The 21,516-nt window shown below is 33.8% G+C and overlaps 3 protein-coding genes across 3 annotated transcripts; 1 reads left to right on the top strand and 2 right to left on the bottom strand.

The window, feature by feature from the left end:
- Nucleotides 1-1,870: 1,870 nt before the first annotated feature.
- LOC127904861 (uncharacterized) lies at nucleotides 1,871-3,446 on the bottom strand. Its single transcript, XM_052449875.1, has 2 exons — nucleotides 3,036-3,446; nucleotides 1,871-2,869 (listed from the first exon to the last, which is right to left on the bottom strand). Exons 1-2 carry the CDS (start codon nucleotides 3,389-3,391, stop codon nucleotides 2,020-2,022), a joined length of 1,206 nt encoding a protein of 401 aa, XP_052305835.1. The 5' UTR covers nucleotides 3,392-3,446; the 3' UTR covers nucleotides 1,871-2,019.
- A 4,365-nt stretch (nucleotides 3,447-7,811) lies between these two features.
- On the bottom strand, nucleotides 7,812-9,795 carry LOC127904863 (uncharacterized). Its single transcript, XM_052449877.1, has 2 exons — nucleotides 9,343-9,795; nucleotides 7,812-9,132 (listed from the first exon to the last, which is right to left on the bottom strand). Exon 2 carries the CDS (start codon nucleotides 9,093-9,095, stop codon nucleotides 7,932-7,934), a length of 1,164 nt encoding a protein of 387 aa, XP_052305837.1. The 5' UTR covers nucleotides 9,096-9,132; nucleotides 9,343-9,795; the 3' UTR covers nucleotides 7,812-7,931.
- Nucleotides 9,796-16,843: 7,048 nt separating this feature from the next.
- LOC127904860 (uncharacterized) lies at nucleotides 16,844-19,539 on the top strand. Its single transcript, XM_052449874.1, has 8 exons — nucleotides 16,844-17,347; nucleotides 17,649-17,729; nucleotides 17,831-17,890; nucleotides 18,382-18,425; nucleotides 18,614-18,656; nucleotides 18,762-18,833; nucleotides 18,917-19,018; nucleotides 19,104-19,539. The coding sequence occupies exons 1-8, from the start codon at nucleotides 16,949-16,951 to the stop codon at nucleotides 19,221-19,223; spliced, it is 921 nt and encodes a 306-aa protein (XP_052305834.1). The 5' UTR covers nucleotides 16,844-16,948; the 3' UTR covers nucleotides 19,224-19,539.
- The last annotated feature ends 1,977 nt before the right edge of the window (nucleotides 19,540-21,516 follow it).

Here is a 21,516-nt window from a genome sequence, read left to right as displayed (position 1 = left end):
TTCGGAACATGTCTAGCAAATTTTTAATTCTCTTTTGAGTGAAGTTAGCCAGATTGAATCTCTTATTAAAGTTGTCATGTAGCGAAATACTCACATATTTCATAAATATTTTCAAATATATGATTATATCAATTACTCGCAGTCAAATATTCATAAATAGCAATTACTCGTAATGGCAAAGTAAATTGTGACCCTGAAATACCTAAATATAATTAAAAACAACGTCCAATTAAAAAAATTATCAATAAATCTGAAATACATGTTGGTACATAATAGAAAAACTGTCCTTTGCCATCAGGCATCACATTGTATTTTTTTCTGAACTTGAGGGGTCAGATCGTAATTTTACAATATCTAGGGACTGAATTGAAAATATCATAAATATTGACAAAGCTAAAATCCTTCATCTTCATCTTTAATTTCAAAATATGTTTCAGGGTTAAATTATAATTTTTTAAACTATAAAACTAAAATGTAATTTTAATATATCAAACCAAACCGAAGTTTTATAATCTTCAACCTTGAAACTGCTTTTTCTAGAATTTCTAGCAAAGATTGTTCCAAATTTCTTACCCTTTCTTGCACATAACACATCAATTAAACAAATAAATCTCAAATTATTATCTTTAATAAAATCATTCAAAATCAATTAATTTTAACATTAATCCGTATTAATCATCAATTAATCAATTAAACATAAAAATATAAGTTTAATCTTTAGAAACATTAATAAGTTAAAAAAAAAAACACAATGAGCAACAAAAACAAAAATCATGTATATCAAATTACAATCTCACCTCAAAAACGTAATTTCTCCATTACTCATGATCCTTCTCTTCTTTCCCTTCTTCCTCTCTTTCTTTCGGTTTCATCTCTTCTCCGTTTCTGGTTTCTTTTTTCTTTTTTTATCTCTCTCTGTATATCAATCTACGTGAAACGACTGAAGTGTCCCCAACCATTAATAACCACAGGCCCACAGCCATGCACATAAAGGCAATACCGTCTGTTTATCCAAACTTACAGAAGTATACATGATTATTAAGAAACTCGCCCCTGGTTAACTTACATAAATGATCAAGCTTTTCAATCACGAAGATTCGTGAGATTTTCATTAACATTTGAACACATGATGGAGCTCATCAATTTCTTGATATCAAGTAGCTCAAAAAATCAATTCGGGGTGTTGAAACAAAATGGCAATCTTCCATGCAAGTCAGAAAAAGTATTAACGGGTTAACAAAAAAACTGATGCTTATAGCTACATGAAGCAACCAAAACTTTTAAGAAGCATAAAAGACTGTTCAATCATTCTCAGATTGGCCTCGTATTCCGACATCTATCATGTATGTATCGAGAGAGAGAGAAGAGTTAGTATTGTCAATTAAACCTATTATGAGGTTTGATGCAAGCTTTGTGTCTGTCAAGAGCTTACATTCAGCAGAACTAGACATGCTATTTGTGAAAGATTGAACCTGCAGAGTTAGCTGTTTGATAGTTTCCTTTCACTGTTTGATTTTTTTTTTTTGTAAGGGCTTTTAGCCTTCAATTTTTGGATGTTGCAGATAATTTTGTTTTCACATCAGCTCAATCACTGAAAATTGTTTCATTCCTTGAAACCATAATTCTCAGTTCTCTCTAAAGGATCTACTCCATTTCCTCTTCCTTCCCTTTTCCTGCCGAAATCATGTTTTTGTTATTAGGCATGGGATGATTTGTTCTACACTTCTCTTCAAAATGATACGGGGATTAGTTGAAATTGTTTGGTATTTACCATTGAATCTACTTCTTTGTCCCTTGTTCTGGCAATATGATATGGAAGATAGATCAACAAGTGACCCCAAAAAAGAAAATCCGGGTCAAATGACAAGAATGAATCAAATAAAAGAGATGGTAACTGGAATTAAACAAGTACGATTCCTCTTTCACTCACCTACACATCTTTTTCGCTGAAATAGTACAAACTGTAACATGTCAAATTGCAAATACTGAAAAGAAATAAAAGAATAAACAGTACTAATATCATTCCCATTTGCTCCTAATTTGATGAGTGTGCTTGAAGTCATAAGTTAGCACCAAGCTTCCGTCCATTCTCCTCAATACAAACCTCTCAACCAACACATAACATCCAAGTTTCTTCCAGCCACCAATCCCTCCGAACTCCTCCACTCTCTTCACCGTAGCATAACTCTCATTACCACCGAGCCATCCAGCTCTTTCTTGCTCCCACTTCATTCTTTCCACAATTTCTAAACTCAAGCCAACACTTGCTTCTCCTCCACCATTGCTAGAACTCCTAAACCACATGATCCCATCAACCAAATTCCTTTCGTCAGGCTCGACTTCTCTACCAGCAACAGCAATCACTTCTCTTTGAACAACAGCATCCACAATTACAGAGTTGCCTTCACTAACACTATTTTCACATGCAAAAATTTGTTCCCATCTCTGCTCCAGTGTCATCTCATAATACCTAGAAGCAATCAACTGATCCTTCAGTTTTCCTTCTTTGATAAACATGAAAGGACAGTACCACTTTCCTACAACAACCGACGCACAGCTTCTTTGTGATAATGGGAAATGGAAATCTGGAAGGCGGTCACGGAGATTTCTATCAAGGCCGGGCGCTTCATTCAACACAAAATCACTTGCAGTTGAGGTTACCACTCTCCAACCTTTTCTCCTTAAGAATCCTGGAGGGAAGCCATCTGGAGCTACCGATTTAGCTACATAACCACCCCAGCCTCTCTTGCGAATCTCAAATTGCTGGCGTGCGTCCTTCGGATTGAAAGGCCCTGGTTCCAAATCGGGGATACAGCAGCCGAAACAGCACGCTGCAACGTCCTCCTCCGTCGCGTTTGTGTGTGCTTCCCTGGATTAAGGCCAAATTTAATGTACAGATTCAAATAGCAAAATCATGGCTGTAATGTCCAAAAGCCCAACACAGAGGATTTGATTTTCTAAAACTGCATCTTCACTTAATAAATATTTAAAAAAAAATAACAGATAGAAACTGCAGTTTGTGACTATAAACGTACCCTTTATGCCTCCCCCGACGCTCAATTACATAGTATTGGTTGGAAGACAGTGGCTGATTAAGAGCAGGAATGAAGATAACACGGTTAGTATGAGTAACTGTGTGTGTGTTGTGTGCATGAGTATCTCCGTGTATGTTTGCAGCACCTCCACTTGTGGTATAGCGAACTTTTAGATTCTTGTTCTGAGGGAAAGGCAGGTCTTCAACTTGATCGCTCTTGAACAAGCCAAAACAACAGGTGGATTCAGCTTCTTCATCTTGAATTATCAATATACCAGAATTTGGACCTTCAGGAGGAGGTAACGAAAGAGCTGAAGGATTTCTTTTGTACATAGAAAGAGGCCTAGTCACATACATTTTTGTAATGGTTTGGAGTATTTCTTAGAGCATTATTTATCCCATTGTCTCAATCTTCTCGCGTATATATAGAGAGATATGGAAAATATTGATCTGAAAAGTCAATAGCGTAGACAAGTAATAAGAATCCTACAAGAGGAAAAGTAGATCAAGGTTCTGTAATGCTGATACTTGGTCAAACCGGTTGATTTGTCCTATTTAGTTTAAAAAATGTGCAGAATTTGTCACCAATAGTGCAGCTTTGGATTTTGGAATATTGATTGTTCCAGCCAAAAATACTAGGTTCGGACTGTATTTTGTTTATGAAGATATATCTTGCTATCGTTTTCATTTGCATCTAATCTGATGACCGTGCCTGAAATAATGTGTCAGCTCCAAACATCCATCCCCTCTCTTATATGCGAACTTTTCTCCGACACATAGCAAGAAAATTTCTTCTTCTTTTCAATTTCTCCAAACTCTTCTACCCTCTTCGCCTTCATTTGCCTCTCACTCCCATCAACCCACCCTAACCTCTCCTGCTCCCACTTGATTTTCTCAGCAACGATTAAACTCAATCCCAATCCATTGCTAGAACTCTTGAACCACATTATCCCGTCAACCAAATTCTTCTCTAGAATTTGTTCACAATGTCTTGCCCACCAACAGCAACCAGTTCAAGCTCTACAACAACATTCACAGCCACATCCCTGCCTTCACAAGCAAAAAATTGTTTCCAATGTTGCTCAAGTGTCATCTTGTGAAAAAGGCGACCAATTCAACTTATCTTTAAGTGTTCCTTCTTTGGAAAACATGAAAGGACAGTAACGCTTTTCAACTACCACAGATTTATAGCTTTTTTTTACAATGGAAAATTCAAGTCTGGAAGGCGGGCACGGAGAGCTGTGTCAAAGCATGGTGATTCATTTAACTTGAAATCAGTTTTAGTTGCTCTATAGACACCCTAACATTTTCTCCTTAACTAAGCACTCGAGAGGGATTCCATCTGTAGCTACAGATTGGGTGAAAAAGTCACCTGAGCCTTGACGTTGAATCTCAATTAATTGCTGGTATAGATTCCGAGAGTACAAAGGTTTCGGGTCTGCTTCATTAGTAAACTTGAAGCAACGACATGTTTCGACGTGCGTCCTCCTTGGAGCTCGTGTAAGCTTTCCCTGAATGCCAATTTATGCTTGGACGTGATTAGCATCAGCGCATGTCTGTAATGTACAGATGAGTACTTAAACAAGCAAGCTAACTCCCTGTTTTTTTTTTCTTTCAAAAACTGAAACATTAATCGGTATATATAAGCCAGGACTGCACATTTTGTGGTCCTAGAGTACTCATGAAATCCATGTAAGTTCCATGCTAATCCTAGAATCTTGGCATTATCAAGAATAATTTTGGACTATTAACCAATGGTTTAATCCATAACCCCTTATATAATGTGCAACAAAAAATAATGAAAGAGAAAGAAAATTAAGAAAAAGACTAAAAATAATTAAATTGCAGTTACAGGATAATTGCACAAACCCAAGGTGCTTCCTCCCATATCGCTGGATGACATGGTATTTATTGGAAGAAAGTGGGTGGTTAAAAAGGGTAATGAAGAGGACATGGTTTTTAGATTTTTTTATTATTATTATTAATGTTAGTGTCTGAGCTAGTTTGTGTATACCTTGACTAATGTCACGGGTCTTAAAATTAACAACCATGTAAACTTTCAATAATATTAAAATTTATTAGACTCGAACTAGTAATATTTAGAAAGCAAACCTAAATCTTAATGATTTAAATTATATCTTTTACATGTATTTTAAATATTATTGGGTGTTCTGAATGTCTTGTCACGTAATGCATTTCTTAGTCAGTTCCCTTGAAATAGAAAAAAAAACCTTATAATAAGGAAAACTACATGGCAAGTCTATGTGCTGGATAATCATTGTAGGCAATATGCAGAAAGTCAGAAGTTTTATATATATATATATATATATATATATATATATATATATATATATATATATATATATATATATATATATATCATGAGCCAGCGTGCGAATCGAAATTAGATTTTCACCCTTATAAAATGGGATTCACACCCTATGATCTATGGCCATGAGTATTATTAAACAGATAAAGTCAAACTAGAAATCACATGGAAAGCATACCTGGCTTCCGTCCACTTTATCTACTTGGACACCAACATGGTTCAGAAACTCAAGAGTTGCTTTAGAAGATATCTCCAGCAGCCGCATGAGTATTTTATGCAACAAATAATGGGGATTTTCTCATGTTTAATTATGTTAATCTAAACCGTAAAATTCAAAATAGATGAAATCGATTTAGAACAGGTTAAATATATAATCAATTTTTTATTCTCTCGTCAAATAAATCTAATTCATTAAATTCAAAATAAATTGTAAGATTTGGAACATTATTAATCATATTATCCTCTAAATACAAGAGGATTTAATTCCATGAAGTACCTCAATGATGATTTCAAGAGTACCATTTAATTTTCCTTGTCAATCATGTCCCTTGAGATTATTTTTCAGGTGATATCATAAAAACTCTGTCCGTCTCGATGTCACGTGAGCATTTGAATTGGATGCAATTTCCTTGAAAAGTAAAGAGAACAAAGAGAAAAGGACACGGCGGATTACGCTGGCTTCTTTTCTCCGTGGAGGAGATCAGGACTCAGGAGACGGAGGCTTGAACATAAGCGGTCGCCACTCGCCAGGTGGCAATGCACCTGATTATTCTTAGACCTTGTCCTGGAGAGACAGTGGCATGGTGGTCCAGAGGAAATAATATTTCTCCTCGGAAGTCATTCTCTTTTCCTTTTTTTTTCCTTATCGATTTCAAACAAGTTTTTTGTTTTTTTATAGTAGAGAGCTGGGAACATCTTTTTAATATTTTATCAGTTTTTTAAAAAATTGAAGAGTTGGAAAACACGTGTTTTCAAGCAAATAATTTTTATTTTCAAATAGCAAGTGAGTTTTTTTATTTTCATGAAATAAAATTCAGAAAAAAAGAAAACAATTGCACGGGTAGATAAAAAAATAATCCTACATGCATTTGGAAATTGACAGGATATATACACATGACACTATGAGAGCTAAGTACTTATTGGTTGGACAAGTTCGTTATGGATTTGGTTCATTAAACAAGTTGATATATAATTGGTAAACTTGATTCGTCCCCGTAAATTTACTTCACAACTTCAATCCTGGAAAATGAGTTGTATTTCAAATTAAATCCCTCTCGTATTCAATTAAAATACCTTGGTCAGCTTAGCCTAGCTCAATTCAAATATTCAATTGGGTCAGATGTGAAATATAAAAAACAAATAAAGAAAAATTAAAATCACGTTATTTAACTCTCCATCTTTATTTTTTAAAAATAAGTGGGTTTACCAGGTACGACTTTTAGCGAGTTAGACTTGGAATTAGTCTGTCAATTGTAACGCTAAAACAATAAAATATGTTATAACAAGGTAAAATAATTTTTTTTTATTTTTTATATTAATACATTAAAACAATTAAAAAATATTAAAAAAATAAATTTATAATAAAAAAATTCAAATTTTAACAAAAATCATAATGAAACTCAATATCAAACCCTCTCTAGATATATGTTTGTTATTGCATTTCAAAAATGTTTTTTAAAATAATTATTTTATTTTTATTTAAATTAGTTTTTTTAGTTTTTTTAATTATTTTAATATGTTAATATCAATTATAAATTTTAAAAAATAAAGAAAAATTATTTTAACATATTTTTATAAATTTTTTTTAAAAAAACCACTATTATTACAATATTAAATATTCTCCGTATAGATTTTCGTCCAATGGACTGGTTTCGTATAAAAATCTCGGAGGCCGAAAGCCGTGAACGAAAAGCCTAAACCAAAACAAAGACCAGATTCAAACGGTAAATGACCTGAAAGCAAAGAATAAAAAGACAGTGTTCCAAATTAGCACTGCACAGTCGATGAGTTCGGTCCTTGGTCGTACTATTTTATAATTGGCGGTACGTAGCAGGTCAAGTAATTTTTTTAAGTTAACAAAAATATCTAAATGCTATTAACATATTTCATAGTAAAAAAATTAAATGATGTGCAGTTAATTTCATGTGAGCCGATTAATATGAAAATAATTTAGATATTTATTAAAAATATAATTTGATTAAAAAAATTAATATAATATATTTTTAAAAAATATAGTGAAATAAAAATATATCTTATCAACTTCATCAACCCGTGTTAATCTATTAAATTAGTTATCTAGATTATAATCTTCATATAAAATAAATTGAAATAATACAATAAGATTTATTTTTTTAATAAAATATAATAAAATTAAAAAAAAAATTAATTAAAATACTTTTTATTTTATAGTATAAACTCTAAAGCCATCAAACTCGTTTCTGCTAGCTATTTGTTTTTAACTCGATCAACATAATTACAGAATCCATCATACACATGGAAATACAAAAGCAAAAATCAAGATTTGGTCTAATTAGTAATTAATTAACCTAGGGGTCTGACCACAGAGTCTTAATCTTTCTTGTTTGAACTTGGATGCTGCCTGAAAATCCATCTCCAACTCTTGAAACTTTTTCTGCTCCTTTTGATTCCTCTGTCACTGACTGTGATCCTGCAGGAACTCCCATTACTGCAAGGCCCATCTCCCATTAGACTCCCAAACCCTCCATATTGATCCTGTGCCACAACGTCACCGCCTCTCATGCTCCCAAAAGCAGAGTTTGAGTCCGACGAAGAGACCATTTTTACGGCAGATAAATCTGCTTTAGACTCTGGTGGGAAATCAAACTTCAAGTCAATGAAGCCTGAATCATCCACGGTAGTAAAATTGCCCTCTTTGAGGGAAAACACACGTCTAGTATTAGCTCCGTCGTGACCAGAATCAAGCCTTTCAGACTCTAAAGCAGTACTAGTAGTATCTCTCTTTTCACCATCAAAGCCACTTTTTCTTGGCTCTGCTTCACTGAATCCACTTTTTCTATCAGGATCAAAAAGTAGACCACCATTGACACCCGAATTCCTGGCAGCTGAAATAGAACTCCTGGCAGCTGAAATGGAACTCCTGGCACCTGAAAAGGTACCATCTTCTGAACCAAAAAAACCACCACCTCTGAAACTGCAAAGAGACCTGCACCTAGACACACCCATGTAATCAACAACCCACAAATCACTTTTCTCTTCGAGACCCCCGGCACTGCTTCTATCACAACCCTTTCCTCTTTTCTTACTGAACAGCCTCCCAATCCCCCAAAACCCATTTTTCCGCTTGATCTCAACGCAGCTACTACTGTTCCTCTTGACCAGGAAATTAAGTTCATCTCCTTTCTGATCTCCGCTAGAACTTTTAGGATTAGCAGTACTACTATTAGAATGTAAAACTTGATCATTTTTCTGATTTTCATTTTCTATCAAAAATGAAATGCGACCAACACTGCCTACCTCGACAGTGCATGAATTACGATTGGAAGAGATCTCCGAGCAAGAGCAAGAAGAGAGTCTTTGTTCTCCACAATCTGAACACACTAGATTGACCAAACGGTCTTTAAGACAATAAGCACATATACCAACTGAAGACGATGATGGGTGTTTCTTGCATGGAAGATCTGATGAAGTACAGTAATCTTGATCAAACAAGTCATTGTTGTGCATCTCCACTGCTTTGCCTCTTTCTTTCATGGCTTTTGATGAAGTGCTACTCTTTAAATGGAAATAACTGCAAGAGCTCAAAAGATTTGTCTTCTTAGCTTGTCAAGAACAAGCGAGTGTGTTCAAAAAAGGAACTTAAAAGAGGTATAGCTAGAGAGGGAGGGAGGGAGACAGGGGAGATTGAAAAGGAGGTGAGTTGTGGTTTTTCAAGGAGCCAAGGTACAATGACATTAGAATGCAATAGAAATAGATACATAGACTGATATGGAGGCGTTACCTTTACGTTTTCTTTCCACAGACTGTACCCAAGCAGGGAGGAAAAGAAAACGAGTGATGAAAGAAACCACTAGGTTCCTGCAGGCTGCAGGCATAATTGTGTAGGGAAGTGAATGCAACAACAGATTGAGTAAAGCAGTGAGCTAACAGTCTAACACTCTTTTCACTTCGATTCTTCTGCACAGATGCACTTTGGCACTGCTACAGATACAACAAACCCCTTCATACAATTTTGCTGTTTCTTTCTGATAAAAAAAAAAAAGGAAAGTAGATTACATGTACCTGTAATCGTTAAACTCCAAAATATATACACATTATACATCTATCTACATTGTATGTTTTGGTTTCTAGATATCCTAAGCATATTTGGCAGAAAACATTCCGTCTTTCACATGAGATAATTTTATGAGAAAACTAACTAGAACGTTAATAAAAGTGTTCTCTTGAGACTTGTCATGGTTTCAATTCTTATTATATTGGGAATTGGAATTGTTTATATCCTATAATAATGAGTAATTAATTCATTCTTATTTATTTTTATTGTGGCTAAATTATAATTCCATCCTTTTAACACTGACAACCACTGATTTATAATCGTTTTGTTAAAAGATAAGGAAAAGGAAGACGAAGTAGATATTCATACAGGAATATAAATCCGTCATCCAGTCATGGCGCTTTATCAAGATTTTGCCACTCTTGAGTATTGTATTTATACGCAGAATGACATGAATTCCTTTCTCAAATACCAATTGTTTCATCTCTCTTTTTATTCCATTAGCGGGTTTATGGAAGGCACCCATCAAAATTTTCATGAAGAAGATTAAAAAAAAAAAAAAAGTTGAGGCAAGGTTAAGGTAGCCCATGTCGTTTTCTATGGCCACTCCCTTCTACACTATTTTTACAAAGACACCTCCAAGATTATGTCGTTTTCTCACGGGACTTGGGCACGTGTCCAGCCGACAAGACTATGAGCTGTTGAATCCTTGGGCTACGATGTTGAATTGATGTATGATCATACTACTTTGAGGCATGCTGGATGCAATCAAGGCCTCAGAGTCTCAAAAAAAAAAAAAAAAGGAGAGAGAGAGAGAGTAACCGGGATTATGATGCTTTTCAAGTGTCGCACAACACATATGGGGCACCTTTTTGCGGATGCTCTTGTTTTTAGTGTCTGTTTTGAAAAATATTTTTGAAAATATTTTTTATTGATTTCACATTCTGTTATTGAAGATATATGTAAAGTACTCGTGTTTCAGTAACTATTGTTGTGGAAAACTAGCAATTTTTTACTTGAAAGCTAGCGTTGTATCTCGAATTTAGTAACGAGGTCACGGTGACTTCAAGTGATTGTAGAAAAAATCCCATCTTGGTGTGCGAAATGCCCTCTCGTCTATCCCAGACACAGCAGTTTAAGCACAGTAGCCTACAATTCAATCACAGTTTAGTTCAATCGCAATCATTTCACAGTCCCGATGGAGGAGGTGGTAACCGCATTCCTCGACGCTATAACCTTAGATTAGATGCATTATTCGGTAACTTAATAGCGTAATATTGCATTATTCGGTTTGGATAAGGCTGTGAATTACAAGTCGAGTCAAGCAAACCATCGATGCCTTCGAATTCGGCTCGTCTAGTTTTAGAAACATTCAAACATAATTTGTCTTGATGACATGTTTAAAACATGAGATTTAATTCTTAAAATTTGTCAGGGTCAGGCTCATCTTGAATTCAGCTCGTTTAATTTGCTTAATGAACTTATAAACAAATTAGACTTGGACTTAAAAATGCTTATAAAAATCTCATGCATTAATTGCAATATCATAAAAAAATATACTATAAACAGAGTATTTCATGGATTTTTAAATAAAATATATTTATATTTTTTTAACTTTAGTTATCTAATTAAATTATATTTCATAAAAGAAATAATTCTCTTATTAATTACATGTTGAATTATTTTATTTTATCAAAAATATACGAGTAAAAATAACTTTAATCACATTCTCAAACCCTCTTTTAAAAACAAACTCTTATAAGCTTATTATCTTTTAACAAACGAGTTTGAAATGAGTCCTTAACCATGGAAGTTGCAGGAGACTCTTGAACAACATGATTCATTTACAACCCTAACTATATATTATAATACATACATGTAGAAGGAATATCGAGTCAAACTTGTGTAACCATCGATCGGGTTAAGAAATAAAAAAAATATATTGTATTTGGTTAATAACTATACCCAGGATGGTTGAATTTTATGTAAGAGGTATGCCTGTCTGAACTACGAGTTGAACTGCAGGTTAAAGAACTTAAGATTGGGCATGATTTCTTACAGCTGTGTTGAACAGACAAAACTAATCATAATACATAATAAATATTTTGAACAAATAATTGCTGTGGTGGTTGTGACTCTTCATAAAAGTGCTGAGAACACCTGCAATGATATCATTTTTTTTCTTATTCCTTCTAAAAAGGAACTTTTCTTTGATGGTTCCGGGAGAAACTCGATCGAGAAGTTAATGTTATCCTTTTTTTTATGTTTTATTTTGTTTTAAAAATGTATTTGCTTTCAACCCTGTGATAAACTACAGTTATAATATGCTGCAGTTTATAAAATAAATAAATAAATCTGAGAACTTGTACTAACAGATTGTTTGGGGGAAGGGGAGCAAGCTAAAATGCAGAAATTTAAAATTCAATCACTGAAATGTAAATATGGTAAACCTCGGGATACTTTTTTTATTATTATTTATTTGCTTATTTTTCGTGCCACGATGCTTTTTTGCCCACGATGAAAAGCAAAGTAACATCATACAAGCATGCACCGTGGAATTTTTGTTCTCCTTCGACGAGGCTCGCTATAATCTGAACGAGTTGAATTAGCTGACCTATTCACAGTTTTGGTGGCAAATTATTTGAGATCGTTGTATGACCTGTCGGTTATTATTTCAGTGGGACCCAGTAATAATAATTTAAGATTGTTTTTATTTGCAGTATTCGTTGTCCTGCATATATAGAAGGGAGGAGATCATACAAGGTACAAGTCGTTCAATCATGAGTCATGACATACTGTGTAAATTAAGAAATTTACACATGTTAATAATGTTTTAACTATAAGTTTAATTTTTAAACCAGACGATTCTTGTAGTGATAACTTGAAAATGCGAGGCAGATACAAAATGTGTTCTTTTTTGTATATTTAGTTAATACTCAACAAACAAACATGTTTAAAATAAACCTAAAATCATGATGATACATCATTTATTTGTATTCAAATAAAATGAATCAGAAACACTCCAAACAAGCCTAAAATTTAATTCCAACGGGCAATTAATTCAAATGGGCTCATGCACGTGTTCTATGCACAACACTTGCTGGAAATTTTTTATAAGATTTCACCTGGGTCTTCCAATACTTTATATTAATCAAATATATATTATTTTGAATATAATAAAACTTGAAATATAAAAAATATAAAATTACATTTTCGCGCCTTATATCCACAAAAGACAAGATTTATTAATTATAAATAAATTATGAATTCTTCGAGCCATAGGTGGACATTCTCTTAATTTTTAACATTTTCAACATGTATATTTTTTGTGTTCATCTTTCTAAAATATCAGTGTATTTTTTTTTCTTGTAAGGTTATTGACTTTATCATCAAAAAGTCTCAACATACATCAAAAATCTTATTTTACAGGTACCAACTACCAGTCACATGGTTTATCAAATACTACATGTTATTATCATAGTTACCAGTCACTTAACTTACCAGGTACCATATGTTAGGATTACACTACTGTTTACTTGACTTAAAAAGCACCACATGCTATTACCATATGTACTGGTCAACTTGATTTATTAGACACCAACTATTACTAATTACTGATTTTTTAGGTTTATCATATAAAATAATTAAACATTTTAATTCGAAATAGTAGATAAATTTGTTTAAAATAAAAAAATAGCTAATTATTCAATATATCAACCCCTATTTATATGCATCTTGAATTTTAGTATGGTAGAATTACGTATAAAAATTTGTCAGTTTAGATTCTAATCTCTTTCCACGAGAAAAAAGAATGGGTTTCGAAATTCAAATTTCTTTATTATCGATAAAAGACCAACACTAACAACCCAGAAAAGATCCTAAGATTAAACGGGCAAAACATTTAATAGTGGCACGGTGCACGAGAAAACACACGGAGGGAGAGACAGGTATCCAAACTTGCACTTTTTTTTTAAAGACTTTCCGTCTTATCTGCGCTGTATTTTTGAATAACCAACGCCACGTATCTTTTGCAATTTATATATCCTTTTTGGTGCAATTTCTACTGTAATTTATAGAAATAATAATAAAAATATACAAAATAACCCCAAACAAAGATATAAATAGGGGCTATTCCAGGTTACGGGGAAAAAGAATTTAGTGAAATAATAAAGTAGTAGTTTTTTTTATTAAATACCATAATTTATATTTATTGTGATTTCCAAATATAATATAAAAAAAGTCGTGATTAGAAAATGTGATATTAATTTAATATTGTAACTGTATTTTTTTTTTGTTTGGAGAGAAGAAAGGAGGCTGGGGTTTAATTTTATTACACTTGGTGATTCTGAATCATTACAATATAAGCTATTGAGCTTCAAATCCACAACATCTATGGAATGTTATTTTTCTGAGCTGTGACAGATTAAAACTATACTATTTCTTCAATTTTATCTAGGATGTCCTGTATGTCCAAGAACCATCTCAACTCAAAAGTTTAAACTGTTAGGTGAGGTCTCAGGATATGATTTATATTATTCTCTAACACACCCTCTCAAGTGAAAACCCTTTGGACTTGAAACTTGCACATGCCCACTTTACCTTGTGCTTAATTTTTATCAAATAAATGAGGATGATGAGATTCGAACTCGTGACCGCTTGGTCATTAAGGCTCTGATACCATGTCAAAGAACCATCTCAACCCAAAAGCTTAAACTGTTAGGTGAGGTCCCAAAATATGATTTATATTATTCTTTAACACTATATTTTCTTTGTATTTTTATTTTAATGTGGTGTTTTTTATAAAAAATCCCAACCAGGTACAGAAGAAAGCGTGTTTTCTCCATGCCATTATGTTAAGGACGCACGTCCCCCACGCATGCCCGATCCCAGTGCTCCATTGTTTTTGTTTATTATTTCTGGTCATTGTTTTACCAATGATACTGTTGTGTTTCCAATTCATGATTATGAGCAGCCCAGCCCAGGTATCATAAATAAGGTCTTCCTGATATTAACCCCCTAAACAAGCAACGTTTCTTTTTGTCTTTTGAATGGGGTTCAGTTCATGATTCAGCACCGTATTTTAATTCTTCACTACACGCCTTGCTGTCTACCTACCACAATGACTCTGTTTGTTCCGGACGGACCCATCAAGCTATGCCTTTTTTGCTTCTATTAGCGTTTTTGGTAATTGTTTTGCGTTTCTTTTTAAAATATTTTTTAATTAAAAATACATAAAAATAATATATTGTTTATTATTTAAAATTATTTTAATATTAATACGTGATTTGAAACTACAAATAAATAATTTAAAGTATAGTGTAAAATTTTAAATTTCCATGAAACACCACTCATTAGTGTACTGAACGGATCAAATTGAATGAGATTCCACTAAATTAATATGTGTGTATTATTTTTTTTAAGTCAACTTTAACTTGGACAAATTATTTCATTTTGATAGGATGAAAATAATTAGACAGTTCTGGAATGTATGTTGATTATAATATATAAACTAGTAGTATTTGTTTTTTTTTAAAAAATTGCTTTCTATTGTCATCAATCTTTTCATGCCGTCTAGTTATTTTGTTTCTTCTAACGTCTCTGAAAACCAAAATTAAAAATAAATTGAAAGGATTTTTTATATATAAAAATATTTTATTAGCACATCAAAATTATTATTTATATATAAATATATATAAATATTTTTTTTTATAAACAAGACAATAATAAAATATAAAAAACTATTCCAAAATTAAAAAGATATTTTTATTTTTATTTTTAAAAACTGCAATACAAAGCGGGGCCACCCGGAATCGCAGCACTAACTGATTAATACTTTATTTAAAAACCAGGAGAGTCGACGAGGACTTCGCAAAATAAAATGCAAGTTTTAGTTAATTTAAGTATTAAAAAAAGTGAAGAGCATAATCCAATATTAATGTACCTCGAGGTAAGCAAAAAAACTAAAATAATAATTAAATTGAAAAAATTATAGAAAAAATAATTGAAAAAATTGAACCGTGAAAAAAACCGATTAAACTGGTTAAAATTTTAAAAAAACCAACCGGTTCAGTTTGGTTTTGGTTTTATAAGCCCGAAACCGAAAAAACCGAACATAACCCATACCGAAAAAAACCAAGCCAAACCGAAAAAAAACCGATCCAAACCGAAAAACCGAGCAAAACTGGTTTTTATCTTAGAAAACTGAAACTGGTCGGTTTGAACCGGTTTTGTTTCATAAAAAACAAAACCGAGCCAAAACCGGGCCACACCAATTTTTTTTCTAAAAAACCGAATCGAACCGATACTGGTCGATTTGAACCAGTTTCTTTAAAAAAAAATATTTCATTTTAATTATTTTTTTTGATAAAAATTAAACTGAATAGAAAATGTTCTCCCAGGAAAGGAAAAAAAAACTCATAGAAAATCATAACATGTCTTTGGATTGACATGATCCATAAATAAATCGCGTGATTGAATGGCTGACTTCTAATTTGTCGTTGTTATTTTTCTTCAAAGGTGCGGTCATATATTTGAATGACCATATAAAATTTAATTTTAGTGACCATAGTTGATGGGCTTCTGAAACAATGGTCAAGCCCATCCAGATCATCCAAAAATAAGTATTTGTTGGTGTGACCTGTCTTGTAGAGTGAGAGGTAAGGATAGTGGGCCAAGGTCTTACCAATCACCCACTCCACCATGACAAGTTAACAACCTATAAGATAAAATGATGTGGGCTAAATAGCCCAATAGATAATGACATTGTAGCCCATGCCAAATTCCCTCTTCCCGGGATTTACAATTTAATTGAATATTAATTGACATATATATATATATATATATATATATATATATATATATATGTGTGTGTGTGTGTGTGTGTGTTATCTTATTTATATTATTATCCTATCTACTAGGATTTAAATGAGTAAAGGCTTTTGAATAATTATCTTATTTCATGGATAATATATATAATATAGACATGGTTAAATTTAATTTGAAATCCAACTTAAATATAATTTGATATATATTATACAATATACTTAGAATATTTATATATTTTTGAATTCAATATAATATTTAATATTGATATACAAAACACACACACCCCCCCCCCCACCCCCACACAATTTTACTTTTTATTAGATATTAAACAATAATTGAATAATAAATATCTATATATACAAAACTTATTTAAGTATGAATATTTAAATTCTTTTACAGAATATATAAGTATAGAGAAACTGAGCCGTGGATTCCATTGCCATCCCTGCCCCCGCCCATCAATTTATCAGCACAAGCTCTGTCTGGTCCCTGTGTCTCCTGGAGTCCCATGAAGATCATGAATATCCTCCAAATCCACAACCTGAAACCCCAATTTCCTTGTACTTTCCGAACTGTCCCCCATCACTCCCTCTCTGGCTCCCTCAACTTCTCCCTCAGAAAATCCACTCGTCTCTCTTCTTCTTCATTTCTTTTATTGCTCGTTACTCCCATAAGACCCACCTTCAAAATCTTCACAGTTTCAAGAATTGAAGCTCCATTTTTTGAAAACAATGAAGAAGACGAAGAAGAAGACGAGGAGAGGAACTCAGCAACCAACTTAACAGAATTCGAGGACTTGGCCCCAGACGGTGTGGTTTACCAGAACACACTGAGATTGGTGGAGTGTTCAATGTTTGCTGCTGTCACTGGTCTCGTTTATTTCTTGAGCAATTCTCTCTCAATTGAGGTTTGATTCTGATTCATTTAATCAATTTCTATGTGGGTCTTTGTTTGCTTCCATTTGTTGTTTTTTACTATTATTTTTGGTCAACTGGGTTGCTTGAGTTTATTGCCGGTTTGTAGAATAGCTCCTCGAGTTAAAATCTTTAGCGCAAAAAAATTCTGGGCTGTGATAACTGTTAGTTTTTTAGTCACAATTTTGCAAAGAAACAGCAAAAAGAGAAAGAAAATTTTATCAAGGATGATTCTCTAGCAAAGCAATCCGTATTACTTGTCATTGCTTTTTAATGGGATTTGGTGTTTTGCAGAATTACTTTGGATGCTTCTTCTCTTTGCCGATAGTAATCTCTTCGTTGAGATGGGGTGTTGCGGGCGGAAGAAAAACTATGGTTTGTAACCATCCATGAGTAACTTTGCTTAGTTCTAAATATTGTCGATTTGGTCTATAATAGCACTCCCTTTGTGTTGAAATGATCTTGCATTCTGGCAGGTGGCAACAGCTATGCTCTTATTTGTTTTGTCTGGTCCAGTAAAAGCCTTAACCTATCTGGTGAGCACTCTCTGCATTTTTTGATTAGCAACATCCTGTTCTTCGATTAGTGTTGAAGATGAGCTTAAAGGATTTTGGGAATTTCTCGGTTGTTTTTTATGATGATCATTTGGATGCATTAATTGAATGACATCGTCGAACTTGTTTCTGGCAAAAATTAGCTACTGACAACTTTAATTACTCTGTACATGGGAGTTGAAAAAAAGAGAGAGAGTAAAACTTGATCTTAATGATGGAGTTCTTAACCCTTTACTTAGTTGTGGTGGGATTGTTTCTCGCAAGTTTAAGAAATGGTGAAAATAGAGGACGTGTTGCTTTTGCCAGGATGGTGAATAAATTTGTAGAAGTGTGCTTGAACTTATATTTAGTGAGAATTTCGAGCATCATATGCCAAATCTTTGTGAATGCTTACTTTCTTGCCTAAAATTTAAACGTGCTTTTCTTGAGCAGAATAGCTGATGATTTACTCGCTTGATGCATCTCTCTTTCAGCTAACACATGGTTTAGTTGGTTTCACAATGGGTTCTTTATGGAGGTGTGTAATCACAATCCTAATGACTTCTGTGTTTTTTCCTTCTTCTTTCTGATATTTGTTTGACTTCCTTTTTATGCTTGTGATTGTAAATGCCTGATATAACCAAGTAAAAATGCCTACTTGTTCGAATTTAAATGGATCAGCATGTGCTAACTTGTTGGATTATTATTCTTTTTGCATATTTTCAGGATGGGAGCGAATTGGGGTCTTTCGATTTTCTTGTGCACAATTGTAGTGTCTCCTCCCTTTGTTTTGACTTTACAACCCTTGTTTGAAGCAATGGTATTTTCTTGTTATTTACAAAATTTCTGCTGACATACATTCTTTGGAATGCAGGCTCGGGCGACAGGTGCTGTGGGGTATGTCTTAACATCCTCGTTCTTAATAAGAGAAAACATACTTGCTTTGGTAATTAATCACATTTTACCCTGTAATTTTTCCTTAACTCACCATTAGGAGTTCACTTACAAGGTTTTTTCATTTGCTTGTAGATCACCATAAATATCCATGCTTCTCTCACATTCATATTTGCCGCCGCTGGTATTAATACCGTTCCATCAATGAATTTCATATATTCTCTCTTTGGAATTCTGGTAATTTATGCTACACCTTCCTCATCTGTCCTGTTGAATGTTTTTGATGTACAACGCACTTAGTGTTATCCAATTTGTTTAACAGGTCGTGCTAAATAGTGGATTCTTTGTATTCTTATTACACCTTCTATATTCTGTGTTCCTCACTCGACTTGGGATGAAGGATTCACTAAGATTGCCAAGATGGCTGGAGAAGGCCCTGTAGGTAACAATTCTTTAACCATGACCGTTTTCCAGTGGCAAACCTGCTCTTCCCCTCATTAATGTACACTATGGTTGGGGCTTAGTTATGGTCCAATAATCATTCAAATGCCTTTCTGTTCAAAGCCTAAATGAATTGAATAGCTAAACCTTTATCATGCATTGAAAATCATTTGTTGTGATAGTGAAATAGTTAAGATGCGCTTAGAATAGACAACTTGTCTCAAGTTGTCCCGACTTGTGTGAAGATTAAATGATGCATTACTTCACTTGCCCCTGTTATAATTTATAATACCCGGGAGATTCTTTGTTTTTTCCTCCTTTCTTTGTACCTAGTTTCTAGGCGTCTTGGTGTGTTGAGGGTGACACGGTCTTTCGAGTCCGAACCCCTTCTTACCTGTTTTTCATGCACCTGTTAATCTCATTATTAATACAATCGCCAGTGCGTTCATAGAAAACGGGCTTCCATTACAATCTGATATATCCCCATCAATTCATATGTCGTAGAGAGCTACAGCATAAAAAAGAAAGGCAATGGATCTGATCACATTTTTATTGAAATAAAAAATTCCACTATCCGAAAGAAATGCTGTAGTGAGGCAAATAAATAAGATATATTGCATCTGAACTCACTAGTGGAAATTTTAAATCTAGTGCAATAGCCTCTATTTTTTTTAAACTAAATTCCTTGAAAGATGCCAAGGCTCTCAGAATAACCAGAAATAAATCTGTCATTACAAGGACCTGCGGGCTTGAATCTTGGCAATTCATTAACCTCAACTCCCCTGAAAGTTTTCTTTTTCATATCGTAATAAAGGTCCCAAGAAGTTTCACTCAGTTCCAACAATGGTACCAACAGAATTTCACCAGTATGAATAGAACGAACAGGAAATGGCCTTTGTAATCGTATCCAATTGTCATCAAAGGTAAGTAATCTCTTCGATCATATCTGATTTTGGCAGTCCTTCAATATCCATAGTTTCATTTCATTATGTATGAGAAGATCTTTATAATCTATCAGAGCCAAGTAACTATTTACTTGAATCAATTTTTTGAACGTTATTGCATTCTAACCCGACAAATATCGAAAAATGTGAACGGAGCCATCCTCGGTGGAAATTCCATCGGGAACCTGGATGGACCGAAAGTTTTCATCCTCCAGATCGAACGTGAATGACCAATGCAGTGCTCCGCTAACACATGTAGATTTTCCATAAAAATCACACGGGCGTTGGTCGAAGTGATGTCAACAGGCAAAGAAGCATCCATCCTTCTCCAAGAGTTGGTTCCTGGAGTGAAAATCTCACGGTAATCCCCCAACACCTGTTGACCAGCATGAATTTGACAAAACTTAAAGACCTCGTATTCCTTTCTGAGAGGCTCCTATCCACGAAAGCAAGAAACCATAACGACATCAAATACACAAGAAACCATAAGACCTCGTTCCTACTTACCTGCAAATGCACTCGAATTGCAGGACCGACTTGCCTGGAAGTCTTGATAGGAAATCGAAAAGGATGATTTCACCAGGGATATGTCATTATTAGCTTAATGCTGTTCATGTTTCCACCCTCTGCTACTCTCCTCCCATTTTTTTTTTTTTCCTGTTAGAGTTGAAGTGGCTTTCACATAGTAACCTAGCTACTACTATAACCTAATTTCTTTACTAATCCAAAGACAATTCTGGTTGATCTATGTTTCTTGAAACCCAAATTCTCATGTAACTGTACACCACGCAACCAAAAAGGAAAAAAAAAAGCGAAATTATCACTTCACAAGTCTAATCTGTGCAGTTCTTTAAGACCAGAGATATCACACTTTCAGAATAGCTCACAACAAATTAATTAATTTTATGGAAATGGGATGTCAATTCTCGCATACGATGAACTTCGACAGTCAAGAATGTTTTGGTTTGTACATAACAGCCTGCTGCAATGTCATATAATCAACCCGTCCTGCTCCGCTAGATGGTATTAACAAAATTTCACCTTCACGAGTTCGTACCAATAGGATTTTCGGTCACATCATTTGCAGCTGTTATATTATATATCAGCTTCCCTAAATTATTTCCAACACACACAACGTTTCCTATTTACACTTGATCTGAAATCCCATGTAAAGTTATAATTCCAGGACTAGGGAAAGGTTAAGATTTCTTTACCATCATGATGATAATTCAGGGAACAAAAAGGAAGCTGATATGATATTGGAAATTAGAATATAAAGGGATTGACGATAACATGTTAGTGTTAAAAATGTTTTTGGAAATAATTCAGGTAAAGTGACAAATAAAAAGG

Source organism: Populus trichocarpa, unplaced genomic scaffold, assembly GCF_000002775.5.
Source record: "Populus trichocarpa isolate Nisqually-1 unplaced genomic scaffold, P.trichocarpa_v4.1 scaffold_509, whole genome shotgun sequence".
NCBI lineage: Eukaryota > Viridiplantae > Streptophyta > Magnoliopsida > Malpighiales > Salicaceae > Populus > Populus trichocarpa.
This window is presented reverse-complemented; position numbering and strand designations above follow the sequence as displayed.

Excerpts from the sequence above, each read along its gene's own strand:
- LOC127904861 (XM_052449875.1), bottom strand. The coding sequence starts at position 3,391 with ATGTATGTGACTAGGCCTCTTTCTATGTACAAAAGAAATCCTTCAGCT. Across the intron at positions 2,870-3,035 it reads CGTCGGGGGAGGCATAAAGG|GGAAGCACACACAAACGCGA; the intron begins GTACGTTTATAG and ends GCCTTAATCCAG.
- LOC127904863 (XM_052449877.1), bottom strand. The coding sequence starts at position 9,095 with ATGAAAGAAAGAGGCAAAGCAGTGGAGATGCACAACAATGACTTGTTT.
- LOC127904860 (XM_052449874.1), top strand. The coding sequence starts at position 16,949 with ATGAAGATCATGAATATCCTCCAAATCCACAACCTGAAACCCCAATTT. Across the intron at positions 17,730-17,830 it reads CGGGCGGAAGAAAAACTATG|GTGGCAACAGCTATGCTCTT; the intron begins GTTTGTAACCAT and ends GCATTCTGGCAG. Across the intron at positions 18,657-18,761 it reads CGATTTTCTTGTGCACAATT|GCTCGGGCGACAGGTGCTGT; the intron begins GTAGTGTCTCCT and ends TTTGGAATGCAG.